At 48.0% G+C, this 22749-nt stretch overlaps 1 protein-coding gene across 1 annotated transcript in view; it reads right to left on the bottom strand.

Annotated features, from left to right (window-relative positions):
- Positions 1-22749, bottom strand: part of LRRC75A (leucine rich repeat containing 75A) — a 46775-nt gene that overhangs the window by 4876 nt on the left and 19150 nt on the right. The window contains exon 3 of the mRNA XM_021415832.1: positions 14463-14575. Coding sequence (XP_021271507.1) covers positions 14463-14575 — 113 coding nt within the window. The remainder of the gene's footprint in view (positions 1-14462; positions 14576-22749) is intronic.

Below are 22749 nucleotides of genomic sequence, written 5' to 3'. Positions count from 1 at the left end.
TTAAAAAAAATAATAATTGCATTCATTTGTTGGCAGACACTTAAGCTGAAATAGCCAAACCTCTCTCGTCTTGCAGCCTGGGAGCTCAAAGCTGGGTACACCAGGAGCTCGCATCGACTACAGTGTGTAATGTCCCTGCAAATAAGTGATAACCACTTAGAAGCATAGCAGAAAGAGCATGCAAGCCTTGAGCTTTGCTTTATCCTGTGTATAGCAATGCTGCCTGCCTTCGTGTGAGTTTGCCCCATTGGTGTGTGCATACCGTCCCTGCCATAATGTAGAAGGGAATTTCTCCCTAGGGATCTGTTTCCCTCGAGAGGGATTTGGGGGATCCCTCCCCAAACTAAGCAATTACCTTGCACCAAAAACCTGTTCACCCTGAAGACTTACAGCCTATAGAGAGGAAATCTCTGCAGCCCGTCGGGGCAGCCCTGCACTGGGATTGCTAGCTGCCTACGTTCCCCTTGTCCCTCAGAAAACAAACTGACCCCAAACATGATTAATAAAAATAGCTCTGGATGCTGTGAGCTGTCTCACGGCAATGAGTGGGGTTTGATGGTAACAAACAGCTGTAAAAACTTTTATCCCTGCCATAAAATTTGCCACAGAATGACCCCAAATCTCTATAGGAAGATCTTAGCATTACACAAATCCCTGTGAGTTACAGTGGAGGATCACTTACACCCACTTGGTTTCATCCTCTCGCTTTATGGGGATATTCCATAGGGAAAGAAGCAGCTTTCTTCCCAGTTAGAATCTGTATATGAGGGTTTGACCCCTATGAGGGTAGGGTTGGGCATAAAATCATGTCCTAAAGCCCTGATAATGCTTTGGCAAGATATGTTGCCCCACGCAAAGCAGGATGCTGTTTTCTACTGAAAAAGCTTTCTCTGAAAGCTGGTCTGTGTGCAGCATGGGATCAGCTCACAAAATGTTCCCATGGACAAGAATGTTGATGTTTAGATCAAAGAGAATGAGAAGAAAGGGCTTTCCTCGTCATTTAAATTCATGACATTTCCCTAAAGCACTGTACAACCAGGGACGTGCGACGCCAACGTGTCTCGTAATAAAGTGTAATTGGAGAATTGAACCACTTCCTTGGAGGGCAAAGGAATCAAGAAATAAGAAGAGGCAGCTCCAGAGAGTGAAGAACGGCAGTAAGAAACAGAGATGATGTCACCAGTGAAATTTTTTTCTTTTTTACAGCAAAATTACTGAACATAAGATGACGTCAGCCTTGAAAACATGCTTCATGTTTTGGGCATTTGCCTTTTCCAATTTTTCCTCGTAATTCTACGATCAAGTTGTTATAACACCCAAAGCTACAACAGCGTAGTACCTCACTACACAAACACCTGTGCCTAGGTTGGGAATCTATGGCCATAATGTGCCGACATCCGAATTGTCAACATCCTTCCCCTGTTGTTGGATTACAGACCAGTCCTCATCTGAGAGCAGAGAGATGTGGGGAGAGGAGGGGCACAACACCAAGCCTGCAGCTCTTCAGCTGTGGGCTTTGCTCCTGATTTTACTCCTAATGCGTGACACCATAATGATTTCTCTTTTTTCCATTTATAAGGCAGTTCTGGCTGCTGGGAACCATCTGTAGGAAAGCCATCACACGACAGCCCTAAATTCTATTGCAAGGGCAGCACTGAAGGCTGAACACCAGGTTATTTCTCTGCTTTGGCTCAGCATTTTCTTAAGCATCTTGTACGAGCACAGCTGGAGGGTATTCTGCAATTTTCTCCCAGATTTCCTCTTGCAGCAGGACGCCCAGCTCTGCATGCAGTGCACCTCCCCTGCGTGCCCGAGAGCAGGGCTGCTCCAGGAATAGCTCTTTGTTTTCCTTTCCAAATCCCACTGAATTTTCCTTGGCTCCTCACCAAGCTATGCAGGCCTGTTCCTCTCCTACTGCAGACTCAAAGCTCACTAAGTGCATGGGATAGTTGATGGGAAGAGTCATTTCTGGACATCCAAGGGCATCCTTTGCACCTAGAAGAGCTTACAGGGGTCTCAGCTTCGGCCATGGTGTGTTAGTGGACAGACTGTTGGCATCACAGAATATTTTGATTTGGAAGGGACCTATAAGAATCATCATCAGGACCTTGACCAATAAATCCTTCTCATCAAGGTGAGATAAGTTGAGCGTTGCTGGTTTACACTATGTTACTGAAGGTGGACATTGCCCTATGCCTATATAATGTCTCTGTGGACATACTCCATTCTAAAATCTCATAATAGAAGTAAGCAAAGTCATTTTTATCCATGGATGAGCACTGGCCCTCTCTCCATCAGCTCCTGCATCACTCGATGGAGAGCCATCCACTAGAGAGCAGTGTCACCCAGCCCGTGGTGCCCACAAGCCACACATCACACAGCTGGCTCTAAATGCACCTAAGCATCCTAACATTCAAAAATAACATATGTGTAGAGGAAGGAGCCTGACATTTTGAGTACAATACTTCTTTAGGGAGGAACGGCTTTCAGATGAAGAGAACAAGAGAAGCAAAGGGTCTTAGCTTGGGGTTAACATCTCCCCACATGCCTCCAGTTCCACCCTAGAGCACGTTTTTCAGGAAGGGAAATAATAGCAAGATGTTCTTTGGGATGAACATTTTGGCAATTTGATATTTGGTCCCTTTCTGAGGCCAATGGGATCTCAGCTGCATGCTAGCGCAGAGCAGGAGGGAAATGATGGGGGGATAAAGGTCAGAGGACTCTGTGAGCAGGGACAGCTCCTGCACCATCGTTCATGGGCACACAGGCTGCTGGGAGCATGAGGGCTGCATTGGTTTTGGAGGCAGAGAATAAAAATATTGGCAGACAGAAAGGAACCAGACACACAGAACAAGTTACTCGAACTTAAAAGGGAATAAACACCCTATGGTTTTGTTTCCCAGTCTAAACCACATACATTTGACCCATTAATATTGGCCAAGCAGAAATCATCATGGCTCCATTACCAAGGAACCTAAGGAAAACCCATCTGAGTCCAACTCCCAGGACTCACACCCAGGCTGTTGTCTGGGGGATCCTTGGTGACCTACAGGCACCGCTAGGGGTACACAGCAGCAACCCCTGGTGCAAGTGGATGGGCTAAACCAAGCAAGAGGTCTGGGATGGACCAAAATTGGATGGTTGGACTTGGTGGTCTTAGAGGTCTTTTCCAACCTTAATGATTCTATGGCAAGAGCACCCACTGCTTCCCATGGCCGTGCCATCAGAAAACCACTCTTCTCTGTGCTGAGATCACTGCTGTGCCCACGGCACCGTATCACCCTGATATTTAGCAAAAGAACCCAATTAAACCTCTAGAAGCAATGAGATTCTCAGAAAATGAAGCGCTGTTAGCCGAAGAAGCAACTTGATAAATATCTCCAGCAGGGATAATTAAGCAGAAGAGCAGCTTTCCTTTGCACGTTGCACAGCCAGCTCCTCGTCACGGACCGGAGCTGAGGTTGGATCTGAGTGGAAAGCAATCGTTCTCTATGCAAAAACCACCATTTACGTGTTACACAAAGAGGGATTTTTCCCAACTTGTTTTTAATTTCCTGCCAAACAAAATTCTAAAAATAAGCATTTGGCATCCATCAAAACACTTTGCTGTAATTATAGCCCCATTTAACTTCTTGCAGAAAAATGTAAATATTTCGCTGCTGGAGTACTCCTTTTTTCTTCCCTCATTCTCCCCAAAATGAAATGTATTTACAACCTTCTTCCTATGCTACATTTTGCACTCAACAAACCTGCATTTTCCTATAGAGAAAATGTGCTGGAGTATTTCCAACAACCTCTACTCCGGCGTAATAAGAAACTGCAGCTGACGCCCCATTAATAACAGGCATTTGCAGGAAAGGCAATTTGCACCAGTGCCAACAGAAAACCAATCAAGAATTTAAAAGAAAACAACATGTTGGGTTTGTTGCTTCTGTAAATGACCTCCTGGAAGAGAATTTGACCAGAAGATGAATTCGTTCAAGTTTGCATTAGAGAAAACAATAGGAATATTTTCTTTAAATTCTAGCACTGAGGAAGAAAAAAAGCTGAAAAGGCTCTCGGAAATTTTACAATTGAGTGTATTAAATAAAAAAAAAAAATCCAAGCCCTGATTGGATTTACATGTGCAGTTCCCCAGAACAGAGGAGAAGGCCGATGTGACCGGAAAAAAAGACCTTTGAATCAGGTTTTAGTCTTCAGTGTCCAAAGGAAAGAGGCCACAGGAAGAGAAATTGTTAGTAAATTGCTCATAAAAGCACACTATTTGCTGCCAGTGTTTTTAAAACAGTTCCAAAATGGTGAGTTGAAAGGAAGAGGGAAGGAAAAGGGAAGGAGTAGAGAGGGTGGGATGGGTGGATGGATGGGGTGGGTTGGCAGAGGTGGATGGTCCACATGCAGATGGAAGGGGCTGCTGCTAATTATCATCATCCATTCCTGCCTAGGAAAGGTTCAGCAAAAGCTCACAGAAAATAACACATAGAAAACTAAACAGGATTTCACTGGAGGTTGGACGTTCACCCTTTGTGGAGCCTATTTGTCCTTCCTGCTCCTTGCCATGGGTTACATTCCACCATCAACAGGGCGGTTGTTTGGGGCTGGGGAGGGAGAGGAGCTTCAGCTCTGCTCCTCTAGCTCGGTTTTCTCACCAAAAAACAGCTCAAGGAATCCAAAAAAATCCCCTCTCCCAACTGCTCTTCCTGCAATTAGGGAGTGATCAGCTGCTCAAGTGTATGCCTGGGGTTTCGCTTTCCCTAAACTGTTTATTTTATTGGAACACAGATCACATTTGGAAGAGTTCAAGCAGGCAGAGGTCCCCCATCGCCTCTGCTGTGCTGATGAGAGCCAGAGCGCAAGCAGCAGCCACGAGCTCAGCTCCCAGGGCTCTGCTCCTTGCTGGAGTTGATGCCTTTGTTTTTTTTACAATAAGGGCAGTGAAGCACTGGAGATTACTTAGAGACGTGGTGGATGTCCCATCCCCGCAGGCAGCCAAGGTCAGGCTGAAGGGCACCTGGTGGTGCTGTGGGTGTCCCTGTGCATTGCAGGCAGTGGGACCAGATGACTTTGGGGGTCCCATCCAACTCAAACCATTCCAACCATTAAGGTTGGAAAAGACCTCCAAGATCACCTAGTCCAACCGTCAACCCATCCCATCATGCCCATGGAATAGAATTATGGAATTATTAGGGGTGGAAAGGAGCTGTGGGCACCAGGACCTCCATGGCAAGAAGGGCTCCATCACAAGAGTAACCTGCGGCCAGCAGAGGAGGTGGGCAAACAGAGGAAACCAAAGTGAATGCGCTTCACCCAGCTTGTACCCTTGCTATTTTCCTTTTAACAGACTCTTCCCTTGAGCCTGAGGAGCAGCCACTGCCATTTCTGGGGACGCAAAGCCAAATGGAAGGAAATAGGCAATGAGGAGTGTGTTTAACCAAGTCCAAAGAAAACACACTCTTCCGGCAGCGCTTCATTTCTTTTGGCAGGTCATTGCCCCACTAATGGTGGGGATTTCAGCCTTCATCTCCCTTAAGAAGATGAAAATAGAGCTAATATCAGTGGGGACGTGGGCTGCCAAGAATTCCTTTCAGTGGGGCACAGTGGAGGTAACACGATATGCTGTTCTGTGCAGCAAAGCTCCCACAGCCCCTCCTGGGCTGTGCATTGTGCTGGACAAGCAGGAAAACCACAAAAACTTTCCCCAGTTTTCCCTCACTGGCTGTTTAACATCCTTGCTTTTCTGACACGAGACAGGCCCTGCTATCAGCTGTATCAAACTCTGAAAGCTTTGGGGGAAAAAAAACAAAACAAAACAACAAATACAGCCAGGAGCAGACTGCCCTTTCTCTTACAGCTTCCCAACTGCAAACATTTTGCTCTTTTTTTTTTTTTTTTTTCCTGTTTTCTGTACCCATTGGTGATGACATTTCACGTGCACGTGCTCTGAGCTGGCTGTTGGAGCAATACTGGAGCGATCAACACAAATCTTCCCAAGGTAACTTGTCTACATTGCGTGAACACTTGCATACGTTCTATTTCCCAGCCTTCAGGATGATGAGCTGCATTTTAACACCCAGTGCCCCCAAACAACCAAAAAGCTGATGAAAGCAGGGGCTGCTCAGCAATGTGTTGGCACAATATGCAAAAGCTGAACCACACAGTTTGGCACAGAGGTGCTGGCAGCCCCTTTTTGGGATGCAGAAGCCCCATCTGCCCTGGGCTGAGTGCTGCCAGGACAGATGCTCAGCCACCCCAGATGGGCACATGGCATAATGGTTTTTTTTCCCCATTTTTTCCACTTTTTGGCCCATTCAGACAAGGGAACACACCATGTTTAATTTCAAAGTGTTTGACTTGAAGGGGACAAGTCCAACATGTATATGGGTCACTGCAGGGTGAGCTGGGACCTCATCACAACGCTTTCATCACTCCCAGCATTTGCATCCCTATTTTAAAAGCATTATTCTCATATGAATTGGGCAGCAACAAACCCAAAAAGTGGAGCAGAAGCACAGCCCCGAGCCCAGAGCTCATGTGATGCATGAGCTCACCCAGCACCTTCATTTACTAACAGAGCACAGTGTGAAAGGGCTTTAAAACACCAACCCAATGCTCTATCAAAGCTTCATCGTAAAGCTTGATCCTCTTAATTGGGGAACATAGCCAGGGGCTACCCAAAAGCCAGCTGCATTGGGCATTTCTTGCAATGGAAAGGAATAGGGCAGCAGCTGCTTGGGACAAGGCAACCCATCACGGGGTGCTTGGAGGGCTTCCAAGGAGAGCAGGAAGTGTGTGGGGGGGAGTTAATTATCTCACCAGCCAGTTCCTCATTTAATAACAATTCCTTCTAGTTGCTTTCCTGAGTTTTGAGGGTAGATTCAGACGATGCACCAAAAGCAAATCTAATTTCCACTCCCTCCAGACACAGAGGAAGTGGAGGAGTAATTATTACATAACAACAAAAAAAAAAATCACACTTTTAATAGTCAAAGCCTTTTCTAATCAGGCACGGAACCAGGAAACACATTCAGGGAGTGAGGGACATCAGTGGGGCTGCTGGTCCTCCTCCCATCATACTCCACCTCATCCCCACCCCCCCAGGAAGAAAAAGGAAAGGACCAGAGCACAGCTCCAGCTCCCTTTGAGCCAATTATCACCTACAGATGTTCCCTCCAAGGGGAGGAAAGCCCTGGTGCTGTAAATCACCTCCTTCCACCTTCACTGCCAGGAAAGATTTCTTCCCCTTTAGGACATTTTCTACTACTTCTGGCTGTCAGTTCATTTGTTCAAGCCGGGAAGAACGAAGGCAACTCGAGCATTTGTCAAAATCAGTATTCAACGGTGGAAAAAATAAATGGTGCTCCACCTTTTGGGTTAATTGTCTTAAATTCTGGAGCATCCCAGTAGGCTTGCAGAGGGCAACACACAGGGTAAGGGCTCAGTTTACAGTGATTGAATGGAAAACATGAAGCCCCTTCCAACTCTACATCTTGCGTGCACCCGGATGGCATTTCAATATGCATGCATAATTTACTGTTTAGCTCCAACAAGCTTAAAAATTAGGTCTGTGTGGCAGCGGGAGCAGCCCTGGCGAGCTGTGGTGTGCTGCTGCAGGGCTGCGTGGGTGAGGGGAACACGAGGCAGAAATTGGAATCAATGGAATTCCTCATTGCCATGCATGGAATAACGACCACACATTTGCACGCGCCATGCTCTGCAAATGAGAAATCCCGAATGCTGCATGGGGAAGCACTCAAATGCTGGGAGATGCTGACCCAAGGGCATTGGGTCACACACAAACCCAAATCCCAGCCAAAATCAGAGCTGGCTGTCGCCCTCATGCAAAATATCCCTGCCAGGAGCTATTTCAGGCAGGAGAAAGCTCTCTGAAGAGGCACTTGCTGTCCATTAGCAAAGGGGTGCTGTCCATAGCGGTGGTTGAGGCAAATTCCCTATTTCCAAGTCGACTGACACTAATTCAAACTAGTGCCCAGCTTAGAGCAAATGTTTGTGGGTTGGATGGATGCTGGACAGACCTCACATGGCACACAGCCTCTTCCCTCTGCCCCAGCTGCTGTGCCCCAGTGCTGCATAACCATGCTTGCCCACATTGTTCTTCCCCCAGTCTTGGCTGAAAGTTTGCAAATTCACACCCATCTCACGCCAATACCCATTGGCATACCCACTTTCTGAGGTCTTAAAAGAATCCCAAGGCAGCTTTCTGGTGGACACTGCGCTCCATGCCCATGGCCAGGAGAGCTCTGCAAGCAGAAACTCTTCAGCTTCCAAAACACATTTTCGGATGTGCAGTGTTGGGATTTGGCCTGTTCAACCACTGATCCATCTGCCCTAAACCCCATCAGTCCAAATATCTTGAAGCTGCAAAGCCCCAGCACATTCACACTATGAACACCAACAGCACAGGAGCTGGGATGAACCTTTCTTTGGACACCCCAACCCAATTCCAATGTACGAGTTTGGCATGCGCAGCATCCCTTGCTCACACTGAGGCCCATGACTCGTCCCAGCAAACTGCTCCTGTGCAGCATTAAAGGCAACACCACACCCTTCAGAGCTGTGCCAGCCCGTGAGCAAGCTGCTGGCCTGCAACAAACAGCTTGATGGAGCAGCTGGCCTCTGCCAGATGATATAAACTCATGAGCATCTGGGAAATTAAAGCAGTACTTCCATCTCTGTTGCACAAAACGGGCGCCAGGATGAGAGGTGCTGGCTGGGAAAACTGAGGGCAGTGACCCGGAGCAGTCTCTCCCACCAGATGCTGCCACAGAAATAATTCATTTCCACCCCACAATTGCCTATCTGGTGGCCAGATAACTCCCAGTGGGAATGAACGATGAAATGGGGGATTTGCCATCTGCTGATCCTCCCCACTGGGATCTTTCTGGGGTGTGTTGATACCCCAAGAATCATAGACTCATAGAATCATTATGGTTGGAAGAGACCTCTCAGATCCCCAAGTTCAACCCCACCCCACCCCCACCATGCCCACTGACCACATCCCTCAGCGCCACTTCCCCAAGGTTCTTAACACCTCCAGGGACGGGGACTCCACCACCTCTCTGGGTAACCTGTGCTTCACTCTCTTAACTCTGTCCTTTGGGCCCTTCAGCAGCCTTTGAGGTGAAAAAGAACTTCCTTCTGTTTGTTTCTAGTTTGCAGCTTGCTTTTGTCAAAGCTTTGATGCAACAACAGCACAACCTGACCCCTCTGGTTGGGTCCAGTGTCCCTCTGCAATGTACCACAGAAGGGGAAGGAGGCAGGCAGGTTGATCTGGTCTAGCTACGCCTTGCAAAATCAAGAGCTACAGGCAGAACTTGTAAAACAGGTGAATTCTGCCTTCTTTTATAATTATGAAAACATTCTTTGTTTCAAAGAGCTCATTAAAAAGTCCTTTAAGTGTTCCTAGTCTGGTGCCTGCCGCAGGTATCTGCCCATCAGACACCCAAAAGGTCTGAAACAACACATTTAGTGCTGTTCTCCAGCAGAAGAACTTCAAAATGCCATGGGAGCTGAAGAGCAGAAAGGTCACAGAGGTGGGAAAGCTTAAAAGAAATCCTGTAAATGCCAGCTGGCTTTCCTCCTCCTTCCCTACAGGGCAGGCACGGTGCTGGCTGAGCTGCACTGCTCCGCTGCCGCCTCCTCCAGAGGAATCATGGCTTATCGCCATTCCTTGATGCTGGGGAGGAAGCCAGGGACAGCCAGGGCAAAGAGCGATGAGAGAGGTCGTGAACAGGGCTGAGCAGAGTGCTTTGAGCTGAGAGCTTTGCCTGAGAGCAACGCCGTAGGAGAAAAGCTGCGTGAGCCGCAGCGATGCATTACGCGGGATGCTGAGTGCACCCAATGCTCCGCATGCAGCCACTCGGGAGGACCAAGCACCCAGCGGGGAGCTTTGTGCCCTGCACATCTTCCCCTTGCCTCCCACTCTCCCAAAACTATTGCTCCCATCCATGCCACACCAGGTATTCCCATCAAATAAAGCCAACCCTCTGTTCCCAGATAACCCCACCTGCAGCACACAGGGGACACCATGACACAATGTGAGACCCCTCTGGTGGCCAGTTGGTGTTCCTTGGCTGCTCTGTCTCAGCCAGGAGTGGGTTTGAGTGTTGAACCACAGCAACACACTGAAATTAAATCCTGATTTCCAACCCTCTTGGTACAGCCAGTGGCAAAAATACAGTATGATGTGGTCAGAGATGGACTCTCCTGTCCTTTTAGGGCAATTAACAGAAAAAAAATATAGTAAATAAGTGCAGTATTTCTAATGCTCCAGGATGCACAAGGTGACAAGCTTCACTCCACCCCAGCTCCTATTACAATATCACGCACAGCAGCCAGCACTCAGCGTCTGCCTGGAAACGAATTGCTTCTGCCTGCAGACAGCCTTGGAAATCACCTGCACTGACTGCAAAGCGATCTGCAACACAGCCCAGCAGCACGGCACAGGGCAAACTCCCAGCATGGGTTTGCCCCATGTATTGGAGCACACAGACCCCACTCCACCTCCTCCCATCGATGGGTGGGGGCTCGGTGCTCTGAAGGGACCATTTGTTGCAGGAGCTTTAACTTCTGCCATCACTCGCCTACAGACTCCCAGCACTGCTGAGGATTTGCATCCACAAACATTTGGTTGCTTTCTGTTTACAAAAGGAAGGGCACATTATTCATGCACTGGGCTTCCCCTTGTCAAAACTCCCCTTTTTTTTTTCCTCCTTAAATCTTATTTTGCTTCACAAGGGCTTTGTATAGAAGTGCAAGCAGACACTGCAGCAAACATGAGCAATTGGCAGCCAGCATTCCTCCAGAACAGAAATGTTTTGTGCTCTCAATGAAATCAGGAGTGGGAAGTGAAAAGACCTCTAAGATCATCCAGTCCAGCCATCCACCCATCCCCACTGAATAGAAACAAAAATATCAAGGTTGGTAAAGACCACTAAGATCATCTAGCCCAACCATCAACCCATCCCCATCATGCCCACTAAGCCATGGAACCATGGACTCATTAAGGTTCATAAAGGCCTCCAAGATCATCTAGTCCAGCCATCCACCCATCCCACCATGCCCACAGAATAGAGTTATGGAATCATTAAGGTTGGAAAGAGCTGTGGGTACTGTGACCTCCACGGTGAGAAGAGCTCCATCACAAGAGTAACTCACGGCCAAGCAAAGGGGAAGTGGGCAAATGGAGGAAGCCAAGGTGAACGCTCTTCACCCATTGTTTCCTACCAATAATTAAAAGCTGCTTAACTCCATGAGTCCATCATGAGTCAAAATACACTTCTAACAAAGCCAACCTCAGCAGACCCTCTTTCACTTCTCTCTCCTTCTTTTGGATAGGAAGAAGAGGGCTATAAAAAAATGGGGACAGATTCTTGAGCAGGTCTGTTGGGGTAGTGGACATGGTGGGGAAGGGCTGATGGTTTGGACTGGATGACCTTAGTGGTCTTTTCCAACCTTGATGAGTCTGTGATAGGACAAAAGGAAGTGGTTTTAAACTAAAAGGGGAGAATTAGATTGGATATAAGAAAAAGTTCTTTACTACTGGAGTAGTGAAACACTGGTACAGGCTGCCCATAGAGGTGGTGGATCTCCAACCCTGGAGACAGCTGGGGTCAGGCTGGACGGGGCTCTAAGCACCTGATGGAGCTGTAGGTGCCCCTGTTAATTGCAGGGAATGGGTCCAGATGGCCTTTAGGGGTCTCTTCCAACTCAAACCATTCTATGATTCTATGATTTATCCTCAATGTATATGCGTAGAAGCTCTTCTCTAAAGGCATAATGTATTGCAACACAGCTGGTTGGAAGTATTGCTTGGGCATTGCCTGGAAAAAGGGATAAAATGCAGTCCTTCCCACAAAAGTTCAGTTAAAATATTTCTGATGGTAAAACATGTAGGACGCTTCTCCCAGCTATTTCAATAAGAGTCACCTGGCACTGAGATGGTGCTGAATTCTCCTAAGGAGGAAGCTGACTGCTGTTACAGCAAAACAAAGGAATTTTCTGACCATAAAGAAAAATTCCCAAGCATCTTTGATACTGAAGCTCAACAGGAAGCATTCCTTCTCAGTGAAATGCATTCTACTGGTGTGTTCCCACATCTGCAATATCCTGGGAAACAAAGCACAGAGGGGTGGCATGGCTGGAGGGGTCATTTGGTTTGAGGAGAGCTGGATGGGACAGGCTGGGTGTGTGGGTGCTACAGATGGGAGCTGGGAGCTCTGCCTCCCACTGGGGCAAAATATCTCCAAATTATGGCTTGGGGGGGGGGGGGGGGTATTGAAAAGGGAGCAAAGAACATTTCCAGCTACCACCAGAAGGTACTTCATATTCCAGGGCTTTTACACCCCCAGTGTGGTTCCCACTGAGACAGAGCATAGGCAGCAACACCCTACAGAAATGGCCTTAAGTTGCACCAGGGAGATTAGGAGTGGATATTAGGGAAAAATTCTTCTCAGAAATGGAAACAGGCTGCCTGGGGAGGTGGGGGAGTCCCCATCCCTAGAGGTGTTTCAGAGCTGTGGCACTGAGGGATGTGGTCAGTGCATGTAACACTATAATGCAATGGAAAGCACAGAAATGATAGCAGGGTAGCAAAGTCCTAGGCTGCAGCAAGTGAGGGTAAGCCCAAATGCAGCAGCTGTGTACAGAGAAACAAAAGAAGAAAATCTGCTTACCCTCAGAAGACTTGAAGCAGGTAGGGATCTCCAGCAAGACACTGTTGCCTCCACCACCAACCCTTCAATGAGGTCTGGGAAGGGGTGGATCCTGGCTCCACCCCCTTGCATGCACCTGAGCTCCCCTGGCCCGGCCTGGCCCTGCCCTCCCACCAGGTGCTCAATCACTGCTTCAAGCCCTGACTCCGCATTTCTGCTACAGTGGGCATGGTGGGGTAGAGTGGGGATCTTAGAGATCTCTTCCAAACCTAATGATTCCATAATTCAATGAAATGTATGGCAACAGCTATGAAATACCTGCTTGCTGCATTCACTCCATTCACACCAGCACCCACAGAGGAACAGAAAATGCCAGCTGGTGTCAGACACTTTTCCAATTACACGCATCCCCCATCTCAGAGATTTACATCCCATCCAAATTAACTTTCCTAACTTGTCCCAAGAGAAAAAATGATGGATATTGAGTCACAAAACTTGCAGAACTGAAGAAAATCATCGCTGCCCCAGCGGCAAACCATGAGCGAAAACGTGCAGGGTGGGCACTGGAGGAGAGCAATAACGTTCTGCACCAGCGGGGTGCTCCCTGGGGCAGTCCCTTAGCCAAACCCAACAGCTGTTGCAACAACATCACAGATCAGCACTAACAAGAATATTCCTGGAGTGAACCAAAAGCAATGCCATTTTTCCACAGAATGACATTATAGCAGAAGACATAATGAAGCTGGAATGTGTTCTAGCATTGACTGGCACTACTCGTTGGGCAGAGATGAAAGAATACTCTGTTTAAACTGGAATGTAGCCCAACAGGACAGAGTAATGAAACAATAAAGGGGCTTTGGGACTGAAATGGAGAGATGTAGGCAGGAACCACACAAGGGAGGTGGCTGCAGCTTAGGGCTGGGGGAAATGCAACACAGAGCTTCACAGCTGCTGACAATTGGATTTAGAGAAGCAGTGCAGGCATTACCGCCAGCTGCTATTTACATTGCATAGCAGAAGAGGAGTGTTGTTGGGTTGTGGATGGCCAATGGACACATGATAAAATAAAGTGAATAAACACAGTATTTGGAAGTCTCTTAAGCATCTGACAGCAAAGCTGAGTCAAGACAAGGCTGGGGACAGAACGCCCTTGGAGGCCACACAGGGCATTTGAAGAGGCAGCAGGATGCAAGGGACGCCAAGCCAGGTCTCTGGGAGACATGGTCCTAATCCTGTTTGTCCCCCAGCCCTTTATTCCCTGAGTCTGCTTTCCTCCCCTCTTCTCTTTTCAGACTGAGCTTTTTCATGGGATTAGTCTCTTGCTATGGCTACAGATAGCATCTGTTACGCCGGGAACCAAAACTCTCTCGGGATCATAAGCAAACACCTGGATACAAATCCTAACCCTGCCAGATTGCAGTTTCTTTTGCATTTCTCACTTTTCTCACTTCCTTCAAAAACTACATACGTAATGCATAACCTCACTGAAAGCAAGGTGACCTTTCCATACCCATCAACCTCTTTCAGACATTTTAGGTTCCATGCATCAGGACATCATTGGCCAAAACGCTTTGCTGAGGACCCAGGCAGTGGGACATTTATTCCCCATTTATTCCCATGGCTGGGCATTACTGGGCTGATTTCCAACGCAACAAGGATGCAATGGGGAAAGGAAAGTAGAAAACGGGAAAACGCCTCTGGTTGAACCTGAAGGAAGCTGATCACCCAGTGATGCATGGGGAAAGGAGAGGGGATGGGATGGAGATCCATGGGTAGCTTTGAGAGCCGACTCACCAGGACTGCGGCTTCCTCTTCATGATGCCTTGACGTCTCCACTGTGAGTGGGGGCTGAGGTGGTAGGTGAGCTGCCTGCAGAGCTTCTCCATAGCCCCAATGTTGTCCCCCTCCTGCAAAGACAATGGGAAGACAACAGGTGAGGTGGCTGCACCATGACCATCCTTTCAACGAGGTGCTCTAGCCCTACTGGGAGCTAGCATGTCACGAGGGACTGTGCTAAAATTGTAAGGAAGGAGGACAAAATAACCCCAAACACTGATTGCTGGGATACTGCAAGAACTGAGTGCTGCACCAAGAGAAAGCGCACGCAAGGACATTGCTCATGGATGGGATTCTTCTGCAAATCCATCTCCAAACACAGGTGAAGGCTGCAAGCAGCAGCTGACAGCCCTGCTGGGAATCACAGCCATAGAATCATAGAATGATACCTCACCCATCAAGACTGGTACAAAAGGAACTACCCATCGTGTATCCATTGCCATTAAAACTATTTTGCAAAAGAACATGAAGAGGTTTGGTGAGGTGATGGAGATCTCAGGAAGAGCGCTCATCAGAAACTCCCCGAATATTTATTTGATAGGAAAAAAAGCTGCAAGGAAAGCAGTGATTTTGATGGTGCCTTCTCAATTCCAGTTAAAATTTCCATGCAAAAGGATAGCACGAAAACGAGAAAGGATTGACTTGGAAAAATTTAATATCTCTGAATTTGGTCTTGGGAATTTGGTCTCAGCTCACCACTGCTCTTTGTTCATGCTGATTGCTCAAGGTCTTGCCCTGTGACATGGGTGCTGCTGCAGATGCCATGTCTTGCCCATCAGGATGCCCAATTATTGCTGCCCTCCCGTCCCCTCCTTCAGCCTGGCTGGGAGCCGCGTGCTTTGCAGTGTGATTTATGCAATGTGTTCTCCCACCTCACCTCGAAGTCAGCAGAGCGCGACAGGCTCTATAAAGACATTATAAATGTTAAATTAACCAAGGAGCAGTCTGGATTTTGACTAATCACATCTGGGTGTGCAGGGAAACAATTTCATCAGGTTCTTCTCAAGCAAAAAAAAAACATGGGGGGGGGAAGCACATCTGCAGGAGCAGAAATATCAGCATTGGACTTTAACCCCCATTTTTCATCACCACATTTAACTTCATGCTTAACTTTAAATGAGGGGTTTAATCCCATAGATTTTGATTTTGGTAGATGTCACTGTTTTGCACTGGGAAGAACACACCGCCCAACCCAGAGGTTGCTCACTTGGTTGGACCTTCCCGAAGCCACCAGGACCCAACACCATTAGCAGCACAAGGGACAGCATTACTATGGGACAGGGCTTGGAAACCCATGTACAAAAACCACCCTGGGCTTCCCAGAACCTGCTTGCCAAAGCAGTGACACAGTTGAAGTTGTGCCAGAACCAGAGCTGGATGCTCGCGCTACAGTTTAAACAAAGTGTTTTCCCCAGTTTATTGTCCAGGTCTATCAGGAAATAATCAAAGCTGGCGCGTGCCCCGGTGGGACTGAGCCCAACAGTTGGTTTAGAAACTGATGCAGCTGAAAAAATCAGCACAGCTCACTAGCGAGGAGGAAGTAGAACCTCGCTTCCCTCTGAATGGGGAGCGCTGGGCAGAGGGGCTTCCTGCACCCACAGCCAGCCCCCAGTCCTTCCCCGCTCAGCCCAGCGTAGGTCTGGGTTGTTGCGGTCAAAGGGCATGAAAAATCTAAACTTGCAAGAACTGAAAGGCACAGCACACACTTTCCAGTGTGGGAGATGTGATGCTGAGCGTGGGACAAAGGAAGAGCAGAGGTTTGGCCCCACACAGGGCCCCTCGTGCTTCCTCCAGCCCTTGGAGGAGGAGATTCATGAGGCTGCAATCCTTTAACCAAATGCAGCTGGGGCAGCCACGGCCATGCTGCCATCCTGGCATTGTGATGGGAAGCAAAGGGGTGACACCATGAGAAAGCAAACATCAGTGAGCTATGTTCTTGCTGGGGCTCAACAGCGGCCAGATCCCTGCATAGAATATCCAAGTTGGGAGGGGCCCACAGGGATCATCAAATCCATGCTGGGTGGCAGGGCCAGAGTGGGTTTGGGATCACGGGCACGGAGATCTGGTGCTGCTGGCATCATTGTGACTATGCTGCCATCGGCATTTTGGGGCAAGGGTAGTCCCAGAAATGGTTCCATGAGAATAGGGATGGGATTGGGTAATAACTAGGTGTGGGTTTCAGCTGGGAGGAAGAGCAGTGTCGTGGGCTTGGATGGGAATGGATGCACAAGGCTGAAACAGTCAGCAGTTCAGCAAACGTCACATATCTGCCCACCTCACTCCTCGTAGTGCCTTGCAATAAAGGTACGACAGCAGATACATTAGTTTTCATTAAGAACCCAATCACCCACTCCTCTCCCAGCAGCAGAGCCTGGGGGGCAGCCCCCAGTGTTAAATGGGTCAGCAGTAATGACCGGAGAGCTGCGACAAAGCCCTCCTGCTGCAGCACAGCGGGGCGCCGGCCCAAATTAGAACAATTAGCCATGTCCCACGACAGGTTTTCACTGGCATTATTACACAATCCCATGTTGCTGTCACTCCCAATCAATCTCTGGGCAAGAAAAGGTGCTGCACTGCAGATCTTAATGTGCGACAAGTCTCAAATTGGCCCTCCAAACCAGAATTTGGGCTTCATTAAGCTCTGCCCGTGCACAACCCACTGTAACCACTGCCCAGGGAAGCCACACTCACCCTGGGAGCACCATTCCCTGCACATCGGATATTTGGTGCACAGACCCCCAACCAAGATGTTTTCTTTCCTCATGGTTCAGTGGATGTTGACCCTTACAACATGACCTACTTCATATCCCTAAACAAGGCAGGAGACGACAAATTTCCCCCCACATACTCCTTGCTTTATTTGTCTTGGGTGATTAGCTAAGATTGTCCTTCCTTTCCTTCGGGTTATTCCTAATAATCCAAATAGTTTGGATTATTGTGAAGAAATAAAGCAGCTGAGAGAAAAGTCATGCTCACAACGGTAAACAGAGCTATTACTCAGTAGCACAAAGACATAAAATAGGGAGAGATGCTCTAGAAAACGCTGAGATGGATCATCCTAAATGGTTTTTGGCACACATCAGAGCAGTTATTACAAATTAGCAGGCAGCCAAGAAGAGCAAACCCCAGCAAACCACGCTGGGATTGGAAAGGAATGGCAACAAAACAAACCTGCTCCCACCTCATTTACCTGTGAACACAAAACAATCCTGAGCCAAGGAAGGAAGACTTTTCTTTGCAAAACACCAATGAAGCAAAAGTGATTCAGCCACTGTTTATACAGACGAGCAAGGAAATATGTGTAGAAGGGAAGGGAAAGATTTCAGCACTTGGGTCCCTCCCTAAATGCCTCAGCTGTTTGGAGGGGCGAAGCCAAACTCGTGATGCAGTCAGTGGTGACTTTTTTTTTGACGTTTGGATGGCTGCAGCAGGATCCTGGCATTCAAAGTGGCCTTGACTGGCTCCTGGGCTTGTCACCTATGTCCCTTCCTGTGACACCTAGGAATGACCCTGCCCCAAAGGATGTGGCTCCCCAAAGGGCTTTCCCCACATCACAACGGCATCCTGCTTTGATGAAGCCAGCGCTGCCGAGTTTAAGATGCCTCCCCTTTTGATGTAGTCATGTGGAACTGAAGTCATCTAATAGGTTTCTGGTTTTCTTTTTTTCCCTCCCTGTTGAAGCATGGGGCTGAATTGCAGTCTATTGTTGCTTGCAGACATCTGCGGGCAGAGCAGCGCCAGATTTGCCTTTTGAAGCCCAGAGGGAGTTTTCTCCAGCAGCCAGACATATCCCCTTGTCCTGCTCAGCCTCCCATAGGCACACAGCCCTGGGGCTGCCCACTGCCTGTGACCCCAACAAGACTGGATCCAAGAGCATCTGTTTGACCAGCATCATCCTATGGCTTCTGCAGGGAAGGATGCACCCCTGAATTAATTTGCTTTATGAAATGGCCAAGAAAGGACCAGCTGGAAGAAAACAGAGGTCTCCTGTATGAGAAGATTTGCCTTCATGCAGGAAAAATGCATTTTTTTTTTTTGACATGGGAAATTCAGGTTTGAGATTGCTAGCCCCTCTCAGCATGGCTCCAACAGCCATGTCCATCCCAATCTCCTCTTACATCCCCTCCCATCATCCACAGAGCAGCAGGAGCCTCCAAAAGTCATCAAAAAGTCAAGAAAAATAAACCAGCTTCCAATTTCCCACTGCAGAGGGCACTTGGTGGTGGAGCCAGCTCTGTAGGGTACAGGATTTGGGCCACGGACCTGGGAACAGCCAGCAAGAGCCCATCAAAGCACCATACACCACTGGTTCCCTTTCTGGGAGCCAACCCCTTGCTCCTGTTCTGCAGTTTTGTATTTTACAGTGAACGCTGCTGAATTCCCATGAACTCAGTAGAGCATACAGAAGGGCAGAGCATCCAGTAAGATGCTGCATCTTATTTCAAGTCATCTAACGTAGGGATGTTTTTGTATACAGCTATCTCAGATATTAGGAAGGGGTTTGTAGGAAATTCTACTGAGAGTGCTTTGAAAGTTGCATAGAAATAGAGACGCACAGAAATAGGAGTTGCACAGAAATGCAATGGAAAACCAGCAAGCAGAGCTCCAGAGATGCTGTTTGGATAAAGGACGTTGGATGAGGACAACTCCCTTCCTTCAGGTTTAGTCTAATGGAGGAAGAGCATCCCAAGGCAGCACTGGGTGCTCACCTATGGTTATCACCAGGTGCTGAAGACCATCTCAATTAAATTGTGGCCCAAATTAGGACCCAGTGATGCTGCAGCAGTAGCAGAGCACTGGGAGAATAAATTTACAGGAACAAAGACAAGAAGTAGAAACCAATTTTGCAACCTTAATATCTCCATAAGAAGCGCTCAACACTTGCCTTGACGAAAGGCCAAAGTACGACACGATGGATTGAGTGTTGACATACCAAAATGAAAAGCAAGGTACAGTAGGGCTTATCAAAAGGACCAGAAGTACAAGACGAATGGGACTGTGTTGATTCAGGAAGTTATTTAAAAGAATTCGAGAGTAATATTACACATGGACTTTGGAGAAGCAATTAAAGAAGGCAATAAAATTCAAGGTGAAGGATGGCCCTGAAGGGAACATGTGAACTAAAGGGAAATTGCAGAAAGGAATATAACAATCTTGTGCAAGATCTACTGGAGGGCACCCAGCTCAGCTCCTGTTGCAGAGGATAAATGAGCAGCCATCAAAACAAGGTGGGGAACAGCCGGGGACCTGCACTGAGCACCGAGCTCAGGATTCGGTTCCATGGCAGAAATCACTGCATTATCGTAGAATGGGTTGGGTCAGAAGGGACCTTAAAGATCACCTAATTCCAACCCCCTGGCATGACTTCATGGGAAAGAGAGATCAAGTCCCCACTGCACTGGTACCAAGTAACCCAGAGTGTCAGGTAGCGACTTGCTGGACTTTGCCCAGAAATCACAGTCTCTGCTATCCAAGAGCAATCACCACACATCCCTCTGGCAGCCTTTCTATCCACAAGACCTTGGCTCTTTGCATTTCTTCCTTCCGTTTCCCCCAGCAGAGACAGAGAAGCGGTGTCACCCCTGTGAGGGGCTGTCACGTGCACATACCCTGGGGAAGGACACAAGTACCTACCGGGTGCTCTTGCTCCATCAGCGCACCAGTTCCATAGCTTCTCACCCACCCCAAATCTGCAATCCAACAAAGAAGGAGAAATCTGGAGCACAAGTGAAACAAAGAGTGGTGAGGTGCTGGAACAGGCAGCCTAGAGAGGCTGTGGATGCCCCATCCCTGGAGGTGTTCAAGACCAGCTTGATGGAGCCCTGGGCAACCTGTCTAGTACCGGATCCAAAGGTTGGTGGCCCTGACTGTGGCAGGGAGGTTGGAACTTGATGATCCTTGGGGTCCCTTCCAATCCAAGCTATTGTATGATTCTATAGAAAGAGATTTTTCTGCGTGGCTCACTCCTCTGCCCTTCCGTCCCCATCTCCCCATATTCCTCAAACCCTGGGGAACTGCTCCTGCAATGGAATCATACAATCTTTTAGAGCATCTTTCATCAGTTTGGATGAATACTGAGCAGGATTTTTCTTGCGAGTCCAATGTGCCCATGGCAAATTCCTTAGCAGCATGCTATCAACACTCTGAGATCGTCAGCAAATCCTCTTTATTAAACCATCCATTTCTGCAAACCCCTGCTGCCAGCAGACCGTTTACTCACTTAATATTCACATTTGTAGGAGTGAGACTCAACCAGATATTAAAACATCCATCCATGTGCCCGAAGCACCCAGGACAGAACCCATGAGCAGCCATAAAGAATCCGAACACGTGCTTCAGGTACACCAACACCACTCTCACGAGGAGCCGGGCAATCAATAAGCTTCCTTCCTATGCAGTAAATTATGTTCTGATTAAAAGCTAAATGAGCTGGACTCCAATGTCAGTTACTATCAGAAAACATCAATAAAACACATTGTTAAAGTTTAATGAGCTGCCTGGCTCTCCATCCATCATTTCCCTCAGGGACACTCAGCTTTATCTGGGGAGGCTGTACACCCCACGTGTGTGGGATGGGAACAGCTCTGTCCCGTGCTGGTGCCTCATCTGTGTGATATCAGCCATGGGCAAAGCTCCTCTGCCAGGGGTGAGGTGTGAGGGGACACCTGGAACGTGGCACAGAGCTCCCCACACCCACAGGACTGTAAACACTCCTTCAAATTATCAAGCAGCACGTGGCATTGTTCACAAGACAACTCATGAGCATGCCAGCTCTGCTGAAACAAGCTCAGCAAATGCATTATTCCATCATTCATTCTCCTTTGTCAAATTTTTTCCAGTCAGTATTCCACATTTTGAGATTCTCTGGGAGCAAGGGGCAGGACCAGAAAAAATCTGCTTGACCCAAACTGGTTTTATGGCACGGATTGCATATGAGCACCTCTTTGACATGCTTCCCAAGTGACATTTTTTGCTACCCATTGAGTATGGGACCAGGGCCTCAGCTCAGATCTGGGGTGGCTGAACAAGACAAATTGCTGAGCCCCAACCCATCAGACTGATATTAGAGCATTCCCCAAGAGATTTTTCCAACACCAGAAGGGAGCCCTGCTAGTCATCACCAGGATCTCATGGCATTTTGTTGCCCATCATGAAGGGAGGCCACCAAGATGCAAGGCGAGAAGAGCCTTGGGCTTCAACTTCTCTGCCCCTCGATGGGCATCAGTGGGAGAGCAAAAGGTGGGCACACAGCAGAGACAGCTCGGGTCTATCATCTGCTGGTGGGGTTTTCTCTGGAGGAGAAGAAGCTGGGAAGAAAAAAAAGAGTTGGGAAAGAAAAGATGGGACATTTGCTGGGAGAACATCACAAAATGTCTTCTGCTCTGGGTTCCTTTCCTTCATCACCTGCTCCAGTCCCAACTTGCGCATCAAAGCCTTTGCACAGCACCTGACATTTTGGAGCTCTGCAAGATCCGTCCCTGAGCTGACAAAATCCACCCTGCAGCATTTGGGAGGGTTTGCAGACGCTGGTGCAGCTGTTGGGAAAGGTCAACTTATTGTTATGGGAACTGAGCCGGCATCAAGATTTTGGGTTGAAGCAATGCAAAGCAGGGAAAAAGATAAAAAATTGATAGGAGTTACTTTGCTCATACTGCATGGCACCAAGACATTGAGTGGGGGGAAACCAAAAATTTAAATTTATTACTTTTATCATTTTTTAATGCCAACCTCATCCAACTGTTGCAATAACATGAGTGTGTTCATCCAGCCTCCTACACCCAGAATGGTGTTGCAGCAGTTCAAGACTGTGGAATCACAGATTCCCCATTCATTGCCCCCACATGGTATTGTTTAGGTAGCGGGGATGTGAAAGGCTCCTTTGTCTCCCCACGCTGCAGTAAGAGCTGCACACGCTGCCGGGCCTTCACCCAGTCTCACAAATGAATCAGAGCTTTTAAACCCAGGGGAATTCTCCCTGTTGCTGACAGCACCGTAGCAGACGGGTTTCCCCTGGCTCTCCTGTACTGAACACACTGAACAGCCATCACATGCAGAAGTCTGTAACTGGGTTTCTGATTTCCATAGGGAAAGGTAAGAAAGAGTGAGGGACATTGCCTCTCCCCCTGCACCCCATTCTATATTAAAAAAAAAACAACACAACTTACCCCAGCAAATTTGCTGGCATTGGTGCCATCACAGCCCATCTAGACCTCACTGTTATTCACATTTAGCCTTGATGTTAAAA

This window comes from Numida meleagris, chromosome 18 (genome assembly GCF_002078875.1).
Source record: "Numida meleagris isolate 19003 breed g44 Domestic line chromosome 18, NumMel1.0, whole genome shotgun sequence".
Classification (NCBI taxonomy): Eukaryota; Metazoa; Chordata; class Aves; order Galliformes; family Numididae; genus Numida; species Numida meleagris.
Note: the sequence above shows the minus strand (reverse complement) of the source record. Positions and strands in the feature narration are given on the sequence as shown.